This window comes from Emydura macquarii, unplaced genomic scaffold (assembly GCF_026122565.2).
Source record: "Emydura macquarii macquarii isolate MOO-44397 ecotype Brisbane River unplaced genomic scaffold, CSIRO-AGI_Emac_v2 contig_3220, whole genome shotgun sequence".
NCBI classification, from domain to species: domain Eukaryota; kingdom Metazoa; phylum Chordata; order Testudines; family Chelidae; genus Emydura; species Emydura macquarii.
The window spans coordinates 291397-307071 of record NW_027133357.1 but is presented as its reverse complement, the minus strand read 5'-3'; the positions used below and the strand labels follow the sequence as shown (position 1 = coordinate 307071).

The 15675-nt window shown below is 45.9% G+C and overlaps 1 protein-coding gene across 1 annotated transcript; it reads left to right on the top strand.

The window, feature by feature from the left end:
- The first annotated feature begins 899 nt into the window (after positions 1–899).
- On the top strand, positions 900–14794 carry LOC137142468 (tubulin alpha-1C chain-like). Its single transcript, XM_067531867.1, has 5 exons — positions 900–1046; positions 6977–7199; positions 11656–11804; positions 13439–14119; positions 14387–14794. The coding sequence occupies exons 1-5, from the start codon at positions 915–917 to the stop codon at positions 14678–14680; spliced, it is 1479 nt and encodes a 492-aa protein (XP_067387968.1). The 5' UTR covers positions 900–914; the 3' UTR covers positions 14681–14794.
- The last annotated feature ends 881 nt before the right edge of the window (positions 14795–15675 follow it).

The window sequence follows — 15675 nt, the reverse complement described above, 5'->3', positions numbered from 1 at the left end:
TTCATTCCATTTTAGAGGCTCCTTAATTTGAATTAACAATGCGCAACTGTAGACGCAGGAGTAATTAATTTGAATTAAGGGATTTTAATTCAAATTAAGACACCAGTGTAGACCAGGCCTGAGTCTCCTCCCCGGCCCTGAGGCAAACTGGGCTCTTCACTTCCATCAAGCAAGCAAAAATGAAGTAATTCACTTGTTTCAACTCCTTGCATGTGAACTCAGATCTTTTCTGACCTAAGGACGGCAGGGTCCAGCTGCTCCATCCAGGCGAAGTGGTGGGCCGGGAACGCCTATGATGCAGTTTCCCACCCCTTTGTAAAAACCGCTGGGCCTGGCCCTGCTAGCACAGAAACCCTCAGCTCCTTGGCTGGGAATTGGGGTGTGTCAGCAGCGGGGACAGACAGCCCGTGTCTCAGCGAGGGCTGCTACCTCTGAGATACAACACAGCCGGCCTGGGACACGCGGACGCTAGCCGTGCACTGAGCCCCCAGGGAGATATCCCTGGACAGCGACCGCAAAGCTGGCGGCGGGGGGGGAGCAGCAGCGTGAGGAAGAGGGAGACCAGGTCCTGAGGGCTGTCTGTATGTCTGTCTGTCCCGCAGGGCAGCGGGATGCTCAGCGCCGGGTCCCTGGACACCACCGTCCCATGGGGCGGAGGCCAGCGGGGGGTGGGGAGGATGCAAGTGACACACCCGCCAGGCCCCCCCAGCGCGCATCCTGTCCACAGTCCCCTCGGCTGGCGGGCGCGGGAGCTGAACTCAGGCTCGTCCTGAGCTGGTACGAACGAGCCAATGGCTGGGCTCCCAGGCCCGAATTCATACTCGCTGTCCAATGGCAGGCGAGGGAGGGGCAGCCCCCGCACTCGTCACCCAATAGGGTGGTGGGGAGGAGCGTCGCGGCGAAGGCGCTGGCCAATGGGGAGCGAGGGGACGAGCGAGGCCGGGAGCGTCCTATATAAGAGGGATCCGCCCGCCCCGCCACCACTTTTTTTGCGGTGCTGCCCAGACCCGTCGCGCGTCTGCTGCCGCCCGACAGCCGGAGACATGGTCAGGGCAGGAAGGGGGCTGGGGCGCGGGCTTGGCGGGGCCGTTGGGGTCCGGGGTCCCCTGTGCACAGCGTGCCGAGCCCAGGCGCTGTTGTTCGCGGAGGCCCGTGCGGCGCTAGAGCCCCTGTACACGCCGCAGGCCCTAGTCCCCGGGCCGCCCCTGCTGTGCGTGCGGCGGGCTGGAGCCGGGCTTCTCTCCTCGCGCCGCGGGTGCAGCGCCGGCCCAGTGTGCGCCGTGGGTCTGTGGGAGCTCGCGCGCCGGCCTGGGGGGGGCGGGGGGGGGAAGGGCAAAGGGCGCCTGCGTCTCCCTGTTCCGAGGGGCTTGCTGCGGGTGCGGGGTGCGCGGTGCGGGCAGCGAGCCTCCTCTCCCAGCGCAGAGGTGCCGTGCTGCAGGCGGGAGAGTTGGTGTCTCCTCCTGTGAGCACGGCTCCCTGCCCGCCTGCGACGTGCGGAGCCCTGCATCCTGTGCGAACTCGCCAACTTTCCAAGAAGTCTCGGTTCAAAATGGTGGCTGCCGTCTAAAGAACATGGCTGCTCCCCTCCTCCTCCGCACCTTCCCGACCCGCCTGCAGCGGCTCCCCGCAGACAAGACGGGGCAGTGCTCGCTTCCTTTTAAAGGACTCGATCAGCACCAGTCCGAGGGGGGCTGGATGAGTGAGGCGCACTTGACATTGTAGCTGCACGTGCGGGCTGCCTGCCGCTGCAACTTGGCGTGACTTGTGCGGCTACGTCTTGAGCTTTGTGTGTAAATCTTTTCATGGTGGATGGGCTCCAGCACTTCCCTAGAACTCTTCTTCAGGGAGCTCTGGCCTTGATTTCTGCGCCAGCATATGCTCATAATACAGCTTTTGAGAAGTGTTTTGCTTAGGATGCAGTACTTTACAGGGCTTGCAAAGTGTCAGGTGGCAAGTGGTGTGCTAGATTTTTAAAATTGTGTGTGTAAATTGGGGCTCATGTGTCTTAAGGGAACCTGTAAGATCCAGATTATTTTTCTGCTAGGAGGCATGTTTATGCTGTTAGAAGTCTGTCTTCAGACTAGCTATAAAATGAATAGGACTGAGTTAGCCTTAAAAAAAAAACAAAAAAAAACTTATACCTGAATTCTTACTGTAGGTAGTGCAATTTTTTTATACAAATGAGTCTAAACTGGCGAGCCCATGTTTCTTTTGCTGTAAATATGAGGTCATTGAAGCTACTTCTCTTGAAAAGTGTGATTCATTTTCACTTCAGGCATCTGCTGAAGTTTGTTCCTTTAAATGAATTGCATGCTAACAAGCAGTGAAATCAATGGACAGCAGTGTCCCAGCTACAGGAATCTGCTTTTTCCCACTTGGTCACAGTTATGTATTTTGCCAGAGCATCCTGAGTACAGCTAGTATGTTCAGGCATCAGTATGATAGGTAAGTCTAGGAAGAAAAAAGCTTTTCCAATTTATTAAAATTCTGTGCTATAAAATGCCCGTGCCTAGACACAGAGCTTGGAAAATTGCTGTGCTCTCTCAAAAATGAAGGTGAGGCACATTTGGCCAAGAAGTTTGAGTTACAGGGACCCCAAAAAATCTGTTTATTAAAAAGTAGTTCCTATGACACTGCATAGACTCAGAGCAAATTGTGAAGGTTCCATACAAATCTCCTATTCCTGGACTGCCCTGCACTGATCTAGATTGGAGCTTTCAGAAGGATGCAGCATCCTCAATCAAGGTCAGATATTCAGCAGTGCTCCAATCCCATTTGGATATCTGAATAAGTGGCCAGATTTTCAGGAGAGCTGAATGTTGGGGGTACTGAGCACTTTTGAGAATCTTAGCTATAAGTTTCACAAATGGGAGCTGTTGAAAACCTGAAAATCCAGGGTCCTGCTCTACAAATACACAAATGAAAAATTATTAGCTGGTTTATTTGGTTCTGTGGCGTGAGCAGCTTTTGACCAAACAGTGCCTTGCAGAGAGCTGGACTGGCAGATAGCTCTTTGCTGTACTTGCTCTTTCTGGTGTCTTGCAATATTTGGTGGTTACCTTAAAGCTCCAGTGCCTGATTATGTGAGGCTCTTCGCTTTCATTTGAAAAAAAACTAGCCTTTATGGTTGTAGAGAAAAGCTTGAGAATGTGACTCATCAAGCCTCAAACCAGAAGGCAAATAAACATAACCAAAAATGTTAATTTTAAAAATAGAGTTTTGGAAGCTGACTTGTATGATTTTTGAGTGTTTGAAGTTGGCAGTACTGCACATGGTGCATGCTTGAGGGGATCCCAGCTGAGGGCAGGCTCCTAGTGGAAGGTTGAATGAGTACCCACAAAGTATCCTATGTCCTGTTAGCGGAGATGCTGGTCTTGAACCCAGACTCATGAGTTCAGGTCTCTTGGTCTGCTGATGCCTATTAAGATTTCTGTGCACTTTGCTGGTCTTGTTTGCAGCTAAAATAAGAGGTTGCACAAGGTCAGAACAGGCAGAGCTGGGATTCAAACTTAAGTCTTTGCGAGACCTGGGCTTGGTCTACAGCAGGGGTAGCTAATAGCTGAACTGGTGTCCAAATCTGGACCACCAGACTTTTTGAACGGACCATGAAATCTTTTTATTTACTTATCATTACTGTTGGGGTTTTTTCTATTTTCTCTGGAGTCTGGACCTTGACTATACCTTGACCAAGAAATTTGGATCTTCACAAAAAATTGATGACCCCTGGGCTACGCTAAAGAGTTAAGGCAGCTTATGTTGACCTATGTCAACTTAGTTCTGTAAGTGTCTACGCTATAACATTGCTTCTGCAAATGTAAGCCCCTCTACACTGACCCAATAACTCCACCTCCGTGAGGGGTGTAGCACTTAGGCCTATCTAGTTAGGCTGACATTGTTACTTATATTGCCTTTTGGCTGTGAGGCCCCTGCCACTGATGGTGTGGGGACAAGGTCTCCCACAGACAGTACTCGGCAATGCCCTGACAGTTAAGTGGGTGGAAGTGCTCCTGGTGAGGATGCACCCCCACTGACACAGGGGGCATAATGTGGACATAAATTAGGTCAAAATACAGCCACTGTATTCAAGTCTCACTTCTTGTAGTGTAGACAAGGCCATGGAGTGTCAGTGCAACGGCTGTGTGACGCAGGGACTGCAGAAGTAATAAAAGATGGTGCTGTGGAGAAGAATGGGCTAGGAGCCAGGAGACTTGGGTTTTAATGATGTTGGGCAAATCACTTAAGTGCAATTTTTTGAGTTTCCCTTTGTCTGGGGTTTGAGCAGAGAACCCTTTTCAATGGGCAGAAAGTATTGGAGGCAGGATGGTCCTGTGGTTAATGCACTGGTCCAGGACTCAGGAAACCCGGGTTCTATTCTTGCCTCCATGTGTGGCCTCACCCAGTTTGCTTACACTTTGTGTCCTAGTGTTCTCCTTAGCAGGGTGTTCTGGCTCTTTAGTGCTTTCCCTTGCTCAGAGTTCAGGAGTTAATGTCTGCTGTTTGGCGTTGAGGATCATCAGTGCTCTGGGTTGTCCCACTTTCATTCACCTCAGGCTTTGGGAAGGCACATGGGGGAGACAAAGGGCTGATTTGGGGGCCAGTGCTGTTCTGTTTTGAAACCATCTGTGAACCTTATGAGTTGCAGGGGAAATGGGAAGCCTCCCCCTGCCATAGGGAACCTTCTGAGGCATGCACACATTGCTCAGATGAGGGAAGGGGAGCTGAAAACCAGCTGGTTTGGTGCACTTCAGTCCTCCAGCTGCTTGCTGAAGAGTGATAGCCTCCCTTCTTCCACCCTGATCTCTTCAGTCATGTCCCCCTTAATTACCCCACTTTCTCAAAAACCAAGGGTTTATTGCATGCTTAACTGTGTGTCCAAGGGAGAAAAAAGACTTAACTGCTACCTTTACTGTAATTTGTTTCTTTTTATAAGAAATACCGATATTAAGCATGGAATTGCTTGGTAATGTTCTGACTTTAGAAGGACCTCCTAAGGTGATACTTCCCACGTCACCCACAAGAGGAGGCGGTGTGGTCTTGTGGATAGGGCATTGGATTGGGACTCAGACCTTTGGTTCTGTTCTGAACTCTGCTACTGGTCTGGGTGACCTTGGGAAAGTCACTTCACTTCGTTATGCCTGTTTGCCAATCTGTAAAATGGGAATAATGATACTGGCCTCCTTAGTAAAGTGTTTTCATCTGTGGATAAAAGATAGTAACCCCCATGGGCATGGCAGTAGGAACTTGTAATATAACACCTTACCTCTCCTTAACCAAACTTGCTATTGTCTCTGTGCCTAGTCCAGTGAACCCAATGGTTCTGTGCAACACCACTAAACTGGGGAGTCCTGGCTGCTGGTTGGCAGAGACTGAGGGAGGAGTTAAGATATTGGCATCCACCTAAGTGGATGCTTTAAAGAGAGATGAAAGGCAGCAGAATCAAGCTTGTGGGAACTAACATCTTGGCTTTCCAGCCTGTGCTTGTTTTGGGAATTTCTGGGGGAGCACAGGGCAGCACTGAGCCACCTACAGCCTTAACTCTACATTAATGAAGCTGTGGGTGTGACTATTAAAACAGGCTTGTCATGGATACCTAGTGGGACACTGCCAAGATCATATTTAAACAGCTCAGTAAGTGGACTGATTTTGACTTTCTAAAATGCTGAGGACCCAGCAGATTTTTGAGGTTACTTATTTTGGTGCCCAAGTATGGACTTGGCAGCATAACCAGGCACCTATTTTTGAACGTTTGCCATCCGGCCAAAGGCCAAAAACCATGGTTCTTCAGTAGACTAGAAAAATTAGAACAGAGTTGGGACTCTGACATTTCAATCACAGCCTCATTGTTGGCTTGTGGAGCTGAGATCAACTCACCAAACCACTGCCTCAGCTCACCCATCTACTGAATGTAAATCCCTTCCTACCTTTCAGGGGTGTGGTGAGGATTGGTGTGTAGAGGCAGGTCTTTTGAACATGGACAGTTTAGGTACCGTGCTGAAGTATTAAAAAACACCCAAGTCATTTTTTTGGTAATTTGGGGGCAGTCAGTATTCTGTGAGCTTAATACTGGCGTTGACATTCTGATACTGGTTTCTGACCATCTAACTAAGCTGGGAACTGAGCAGTTAAATTGGCTGGTGGGGCTGCAGCAGAACTTTGTTCAGACAGTGTTAGGAAATCTTTCAGGGCTGACTAGCTTTGAGAAAAAAAATATATCCTACTTGCACTAGGATATGCACACAAAGCAGTGCATGCAGCTATAGCTTTGTGTGGGAGCCCAAAATTCCATGTTTTCATTAATTCAGCACTGGGGAGAATCATTTTACAAACAAATACTTTCCTTATCAGATGCGCAACTTAAACTTGTTCAGAGTTCCCGAAAGGAAATGGTGAAGGGGTGGGTGTTAGGATCAGTTTTGTGCACCTTTAAGACTAATAGGATAGGGAAGACTGGCCTTGGTTTCCTTTAACGATTGTGCTCTCTCTGCTGACTGAGCTGCAGCTGATAACTAAACTACTGGAGCTGAGGTGGCATGGTTAATGGTGTCCAGAAACCCCAAAATGCCATCTTACCAATGACACACAGGTTGGTGGTGGCTATTTAAGTGATTTTAAACTTAAATTACCTTCAAAATGGAAAAACCAATGTCTCAAATCGGTAGAGGACAATGCTGGAGAAGTGTGGGAGGAGTTGAAACTTGACCTCAGAGACCTGAAGGACATGAACAATGAAGAGAAGAATGAGCCTATAAAATGTTACTTGACAATCTCCAAAGGGTTTTTCTACATGGAGGGGAGGTTTTGTGTTGAACCTGTTCCAATTTTCATTAACCCTAATAAATGAAGCCAACGTTACAGGCGCAATTTTAATAATTCTGCAGTATGTTAGTTCCAAGCAGTCTGTGCTGTCTATCTTGCTAGACAAGAGCCACTGCTACTGCCAAGAAACCTTAATTTTCTTATTTTTGTTTCTGTGCAGCGTGAGTGCATCTCAGTCCACGTTGGCCAAGCTGGTGTGCAGATTGGTAATGCATGCTGGGAACTCTACTGCCTGGAGCATGGCATTCAGCCCAATGGCACCATGCCAAGTGACAAAACAATTGGTGGTGGTGATGATTCATTTAACACCTTCTTCAGCGAGACTGGTGCAGGAAAGCACGTCCCCCGTGCTGTGTTTGTGGATCTGGAACCTGCAGTGATAGGTAAATGCAATCCGCAGTGTTTTATGTATTTGAAAGAGCTGTGCCATGAGGATTGGCATAACTGACAGGCTGCAGTGTTGGTCTGAGGGTCCTATTTCCCTTGTTTCTGTTCTGATGCCTTGTAAATATTCTAAATGCTTTACATTTTCTCCCCACATAGCTTAGCCAAAGTATGTAACCATTACTCTTCTGCCAAGAGAACATACAATTTTCTGCTTTTTTGTTTAGCCTCTAAAACAGGCTCCTCAAGTTAAAAAAAAAAAACACACAAACAAACAAACAAACAAACATGCTCTTTAAAGTTGGAAGAACTTACAGGAGACACTGCCCTCTGCTTTCCATTGCCATTTAGACCAGTGCTGTGGGGTTAGAAGTGTGTTTTCTGAGTATTCCCAACATTAGACACTCATCAGATTATATGTGAACACTTGGCTGACCTATTGTTTCATAGGTAAAGTATCTACAGGCACTAGCAATCTTTTCAGATTCACTGGATATTATGCACCCTGAGAATTCTCAAAGCACCTTGTTGTGCATTAAGAATATTCTGTTTACTCTGTGGCTCTGCATTTTATTTTCCTCTAGCAGAAACCACACTTGTGGAAACTAACAGGACTGAGATGATTATTTGTGATACTTGCACGGTCTCATTTTTGCAGTTCTTTCTCAGTCAGTTTTCCTACCCCCAACAGCATCTTTCTTTTCGCTCAGCTAGCAGTTTTCAACTACTGGTCGCTCTTGACTGCCAGCCTCTTTATAAATTTCTTAGGCGTGTTGTTCCTGCCCCCAGACCCACTACCTCTTTTGCGGTCTCTGTCTTTCAATTTCTTTCTTCAGTCCATGTTTCTTTTGCATGCCTTGCAGTGCTAATACAAAAAGGTCTTGCAAAGACTGATTTAAATCAGTGCATTCTAGAAGTTCACTGATGTCTCTTAGCAAGTCCGTTTCCTTTGGTGCCACTGCTTTATTTTCCTATTTCCAGAAAAAGTTTCCCTTAAATATCCGCTTGCTAGATTACAAATCATGCTGGGTAAATTGTCATGCTGAACTGCAGCAATAAATAAGGTAACTGTCTCTTCAAATCTCTAATGCTGCTCTATCATGAGGCAGATTCTTTTTAAGGCTGTCTTTTGGGTTAGAATAAATATATGCAAAAACAGCAGGCAACTTCATCTAGTTAATTATAAAATCTAATATTACTTTCCACCTGGCTTTAATTAATCTCTGGTGCTTCCTTACCATACATTCTAGAATTGCTAAAGCCAAATGGGATAGCAAGTGCTGTGCTGAACCTACCCTGCACTTTGTGGTATGACAGTGGGAGAGTTTTACATGTGTGGATTTCTTGGCTTCCAAAGGAAGTTTTTCTGTCCTTGGCTAGTGAGGTTGGCAGGATGGTCTCAAGTAGGCACATAAAGGATCTCCTGAAATATAGGACTAAACAGTATACTAAGGCCATCCTACTTCTTTGAGTATTAGGATGTATAAATATTCCATAGTTGGTGATTGCACATTCTCTGTGGTTGCATTGGAGATTTTTCTAGTCATCGGTGTCTTTTGGGACAGTTCAAGTGCCCTTCCTTTCCTCATGTGCTCTGCAAGGGTATAAAGGGTGGAATTACACTGCCATGCCAAATTTTCTTGTCTGCTGCCCATGGTACATGTTGATGCAGCTCCAGTCAGTATCTAATCTCTACTTCAGCATTGCAGTTACTTAACAGTGGCAGTTTGATTAGATCTATGGGACGTTGTGGGGGGAGAGGATTTTTCCCCCATGGTTGCTGATGATATCGGCTGGCATGGCTGACCATAGCAAGTCCTCAGACTTTAACTGCCCATCCTGCAAGGCAATTATCCCTGTCAGTGACAGACACACACAAGGCATCAGTTGTGCCTCTTGCCAGGGCAGATCCTAGATCGCTGTGACATCAGCATGTCCTTCTTGAAGTGGATGCAGCGCTCAGGAGAGGTATGCCTGGAGGCTTTCCACATGGAACAGGTGGAGAGGACAGACTCTGACCTGGGGTTCCAGGCGTTTGGTCCCTCAGGGTACCAGAAGTCCTAGAAATCTGCCTCGGCATTGCTATGTTGTAACTAGCTGAGGGTTCACTCAAGTCTGTGGCTTCCTCATCCAGGGAAGCATCAAGACAAATAGGAACTGGAGCACAAGTCTTCAGGGAAGAGGAGGCAAAGAGCACCCTCCCCTTTTCTGGCTTGGAGGCTGCATAAGACTAACAGGCTGTGTGCCTCAACCTAGGAAAAGTTCCCTGAGCACTACAGATAGTACCACTGAGTGGAGCTGGCTGTGATAGAGGCCTTTCCTGACTTGGCCTCCTCAATACTGAGGCAGTCGGAACAATAGGTGGAAGCTCTTCCCTCATACCCACCTTCCTGTTGCCTTTGACGTGGGTGTCTATGTAATTGTCACCACACCAATCCACTGTTGCTCCACTGTTTTGGATCACATCACCAGGGCCAAGCAAGCTTGTGGCTGTTGGAGTTGCGTTCACCCCAGTGCCATTCAGGTTCCTGGACCAAGCCACTCTTTCTGCCATCTGGTAAGGTTCCCCCTGCAGCCACAGACTGAGCACAATCCTTCCTGGAGAATTGGACTACCTTGTCTTCTGATACATATGGGCCTGAGAAGAAATCCACATTAACACTTACATGGCGCACACAGTTCATCGGGACCATACTGTCTCTGCATGGAGTAACTGCCACTTGGCAGGTTCTGGATAGTGTGTGATCTCTGACCCCACCTACAGTCCCAACCCCAGGCTCTAACAGGGGATGATGGAAGATTCTGTTACAATCCATGTTTATAGACACCTAGTGCCAGCTTCCAACGAGGGCTACTGCTTAGGAGTCACCAACTGTGGAATAATATATAGATATGGACTAGCACTCTAAGAGTTTCTGTACATCAATGGATGTTCTATAAGAGGTGTGGTCTGTACACCTTTCACGACCCACCTGCCATCCCTATTACTTTGGAGTCCTCATGTCATGGTCTCCTATGGTGAAGGGACTGGTGCTGGGGTGATTCTGCCCTTCATACCCTTGTTAAGCTCACGAGGAAAAGAAGGGTGCATGCACTTACCCAAAGATACTTCTAACTAGAACGTCCAGTGCACACATGCCAGAGAATATGCGCTTGCCAAATGTGGAATACGTTCACATGTTGCATATCTCAATCGTCAGTTACTGAACAGGTAAGTGTACCCTTTTCTAACTAGTCTTCCAGGTGGTGTACAGACTGGTGGGGTGGTGAATGATGACTAACCCAACCATCTGGATTGCACCCATTTTACCAACACTAAAATGTGCTTTTTCATACTGGCAAAGGCAAGGTCTTATATCTAGTTTAAAAAAAAAAAAAAAGGCTGAGGACTGCATCCTGGAGGGGGAATATTGAGCAGAAGTAGAGGATACACTGAGATATAGCATTGGTGAGATCACTACTGAAATATTGTGTCCAGTTCTACGGTCTGTATTTTAAAAATGATGTGGAAAAATTGGAAAGGGCTTGGAGCTATGAAAACATGGGGAGGAAGGGACGAAGTTGAGGAGATTTGCTCCTGAGTGATAAGTAGCCTGCATAGAGAAGATATTCTTCAAGCTAGCAGACAAAGGCACAAGATTCAATGGCTGAGGTTAATCTAGAAAAAAATATCAGAATAAGATGCAGATTTATAACCATTTGGTAAACAACCATTTGAAGGAATTATCACAGGAAGTGGTAAATTATCACTTAAGGCCAGTTTTTTAAAGGTATTATAGCACCTGGAGTGATTTTTTTGAAAAGCACCAAGGCATGCTTCATTCCCTTTTGGTTTCACTGTGTTTAGATGGTACTTGAGGTGCTTTCTGCATCTTTAGGTGGCTAACTACCTTCAAATCATGGTTTTTTATTCCTCAAATAGAAATCAGAAGATTTTTCAGAAAATAGCCCAGTAACTTGTGGTTGAATTAGATGTTTGTATGCTTATGTAGTAGGAAAACTTTCTCCACTGCAGGAATCACACATGAAAGTCTCTGACCTGTGTTAGGAGGTCAGGAGATCATTGTTATACCTTCTGGCTTTAGAAATCTATGAATTTATAAAATCTAGAAAATTGTTGCTTAGATCAAAGTATTTATGAAATACAAGTGGTTTATATAGTTTGTTTACCTGTGCCAGAGTGGTATTAAGGCCAAAAAGTTCAAACTTGCATGCATAATATGCATGCAAATTCCTGAGATCTGAATAAGCAACTTGATTTTCCTGGATGTTACCCAGACGCCTATTAGGTTCAGTGGATGTTTATCTTCTAGAGATGCCATCTCTAAAGTCAAGCCACTTTTACTGAGGTATCATGGGTGGATTTGGGTGCCTTATTTTAGGCATGTAAGCTTAAATTTTTGTCTAAACCAAAACTAACAATGTAAATGATCATGCACAATATTCTGTTTCCAGACGAAGTGCGGAATGGGATATACAAGCAGCTTTTCCACCCTGAACAGCTGATCTCTGGCAAGGAGGATGCTGCTAATAATTATGCCCGAGGCCATTACACTGTTGGAAAAGAGATAATTGACTTAGTTCTGGAGCGTATCAGGAAGCTGGTAAGTTCCAGTTTTTCTGCCCTGAAGACTACCATTTTGAGCTTTCTACATCATGGTTTGTGATGTTTGGAAACTATCTTAGTTAAATGCTCTGAGATGTGTGGACCTCAGAATTCAGCTCTGTAGTCTATTGTTCAGATAGAGAAGCTATGGAGTTCCCCAGCTGCTGTCAAATCCTGCCATTCCTCTTCAGTCATGTGAAAATGGATTACTCCAATCAGAGGAAAATCTAAGACACCTTGTGACTCTCCTCTTGGTCTGCAATTGAATCAGCACAAAAAAGCATGTTTACATCAAAACAAAGTGTTAGACAAACTTGAAACAAAAAACCCACAAAGGCCAGGGCTGAAGCCTGTCCACATAGCACACTGGTTTGCATTGTTATTGATGGGATGGGACCAGTCCTTAGCTGCAGCCACTGCATGGGGGTGTGAAGCAGGGTTTTAGCCTCCACTCCTGAGTGCTTGCTTTTGTGGACTGAAGTCCGATCTTTATGTTCAAATAGGCTTCCTTCTAACTTCCTCTTTGGTTTTATGAACAAAGAAATAAGGCAGGAGAGAAACTATAGCCATGCTGTGAGGTCTGGGGTTCCTTCAGTCCACACACCATGTGGTGAACTAGCTGAGATGAAGTCCAAGTTACAAAACTGCTTGTGTATTTATTTTCCAGCTCCTTTCAGGGGCACTAGTATGTGCTTTGCATAGTCTATATTATGGATAAAGAATGCTCTTGCCAGTGCATAGAATTTCCCTCTGGTTTGGTAATATGGCATGTATTGAAAGTCTAAGTATTCCCAGCTGCTCTTTGAACCCCCGAGTCCTTGCTCTCAACATTTATTCAAATTACAGATGAAGTGCCAGGAAAGTCTCTCTAAACACGTCTGTTAGTGCACGCAGGAGACTAACTCAAATTCTGTCTTGTTCCCTTTTCTCTTGCAACCCTCAACACTTGTTAATTAGTCCTGGGAATCATTGCTGGCCAGCATGATCCTACACCCTTGAAGAGAAAGTGCAGTGTTAATCTTTAACAGCTAAGAGAGATCTGAACTAGCGCTTCCTTTAGTATTCTAGTATGTTGCAATTCACTTCCCTGAATTCAATAACCTTATATAACATTTCTAGGAGTATGTAGGGTTTTAATACACCACTTATCACACTGGAATCTAGGCTATTAGTAGGCAGTTCTGTCTGTCCAAACATCAAAAAAATTTGTTTATACATATTAAATATAAAAGCTGATTGCTTTTGGCTGATTCTTGACACTGCTGCTGTGCAGGGTGAAAGAAGCTGACAAATCCAGCTGTATTTCACTGAGGTAAAAGGGTATAAAATGGATCTTGGGAAGTACAGTGCCACTAAAGAGGGAGATTTCCTGTACTAGGGACTCAATAAAGGGATACCCAAGAATGCTATAAAGCACTTTGTCTAGTTTTGGCTTCTGGGGAGGAGGTGGATTGGCCTGACTAATATCCCTGAGGGATAAATAACCTTTTTCCTGGAGCTTGAGAAGAGTTTTCACATCTTGTGAATTCATAAGAACTGAGCAGATGTGTGAACTCCTTGGGAAGAAGGTTTTGTTTGCTCGTTTCTAAATGTTCAGACCTGCCCACTGTAACGTACATATTTTTCTTTCAGGCTGACCAGTGCACTGGTTTGCAGGGCTTCCTGATTTTCCACAGTTTTGGGGGAGGCACTGGCTCAGGCTTTACTTCACTGCTGATGGAGCGCCTCTCAGTCGACTATGGAAAAAAATCAAAGTTAGAATTTGCAATCTACCCTGCACCCCAGGTCTCCACAGCTGTTGTTGAGCCATACAACTCCATTTTGACTACCCACACCACTCTGGAGCATTCCGACTGTGCCTTTATGGTTGATAATGAGGCTATCTATGACATTTGCCGTAGGAACCTGGACATTGAACGCCCTACCTATACCAACCTCAATCGGCTGATTGGTCAGATAGTGTCTTCCATTACTGCCTCCCTCAGATTTGATGGTGCCTTAAACGTGGATTTGACAGAATTTCAGACCAACCTGGTGCCTTACCCCCGAATTCACTTCCCATTGGTAACCTACTCCCCGATTATTTCAGCAGAAAAAGCCTACCATGAGCAACTCTCCGTGTCTGAGATCACCAATGCTTGCTTTGAGCCATCCAATCAGATGGTGAAGTGTGATCCTCGCCATGGCAAATATATGGCCTGTTGTATGTTGTACCGTGGTGATGTTGTCCCCAAGGATGTCAATGCTGCTATTGCTGCCATCAAAACCAAGCGCACAATCCAATTTGTTGACTGGTGTCCCACTGGTTTTAAGGCAAGTCTCTTACAGCTGCTAAATAAATTATACAGTGGTTTTTCAATCCCTTGTTATATGGCTTACTGAAATGTACTCCTAAAGCTGTGGTGTTTCTAAAATAACTTAAGGGTGGTAGCTTGCATTTGTGTTTTGCAAAGCTGTTTAGACAGTTAAGAAGTAAAATTAATGTCTTGCATTTACTACTGTGGTTGGTAATTAAATGGTAACAGCCATTGCCACACAGTACAAGAAAACTAAGTGTTCTCTTTTTTCTTTTTTTCCCAGGTTGGTATAAATTATCAGCCACCAACTGTTGTTCCTGGTGGTGACCTAGCCAAAGTTCAGCGTGCAGTCTGCATGCTCAGCAACACCACAGCCATTGCTGAAGCATGGGCCCGTCTAGACCATAAATTTGACTTGATGTATGCCAAACGTGCCTTTGTTCACTGGTATGTGGGAGAAGGGATGGAGGAAGGAGAATTCTCAGAGGCTCGGGAAGACTTGGCTGCACTTGAGAAGGATTATGAAGAAGTGGGCACGGACTCAGTGGAGGGAGAGGATGAAGGCGAGGAATATTAAATTTCAGAAGTGAAATGCTAAGTCTTCCCCATTTTACCACTTTTCTTCTCCATGTAAATCTATTCATTTAACATTCCATACCAAACTGCTTGGAATAAACCTTTTTAATCAGGACCATTTGCTATCCTTTAACTTTGCAAACACTGACACATTCCACCATACACAAAAGAATAGCCAAAAATCCTACATATAATATTTAATCATGAAGTCAACTGCCTTATAGAGTTTACTAGAGCAACTTCAGTTCCTTTATTAGAAGTGGTGCCAGTTCAGGGGGCAAATAGTCCATATCTGCCTTTTTAGAGAATCCGTGAATGGAACTGTACAAGATCAAACTTCACTGTGAAAGTTCCTGTCGATTAGTGCTCTGTAGCTTACACAATAGCCTCTGAATGATGAAACCGTGTAGTACAGCCACACATCACATTATATTGCCCAACAGAGAAGAATGAGGAACATCAGAAACTAATTTAGATTAGCAGATTTATTAGCATGTGCATTTCCTGATGTCGGCCTTGGTGGAGCTCCCTCTGAGGAAACTCACCCGGCAGCGGTGTTTGTTTCACACCTTGGACATGCATGTTCTGCTTCCCTGATACAAACTCTGCTGTCCCTCTGACAGTGGGATCTTATGATCCCTTAAGGCAGTAGTTGGCCCTTGAGCCAAAAATGTGGGCAACTATCATTTTTACACCGCTGAAGGGCCCCCAGTCTCCACCAACACCTCTCCCCCACCCCAGCTAGACTGAAGGAGTTCAGGGAGGAGGCTGGCTCCTTGTTGATCTGTCCACCTCGCTGCAGCAGGTAAACCACACGTCCTGTAGCCCTGTGTGCTCCAGTTGGATGCCTAGGCAGTGTCCCTGCTGCAGCCAGTGGGAGGGGAGTGGCAGCCCACTCTGAAAGACCCTGTAGGCCATGGTTTGGGAACCACTGCCTTAAGTCCCCAGTACCACTGCTGCCACACACCTATACACCTGCATACGCACATCCTTTCT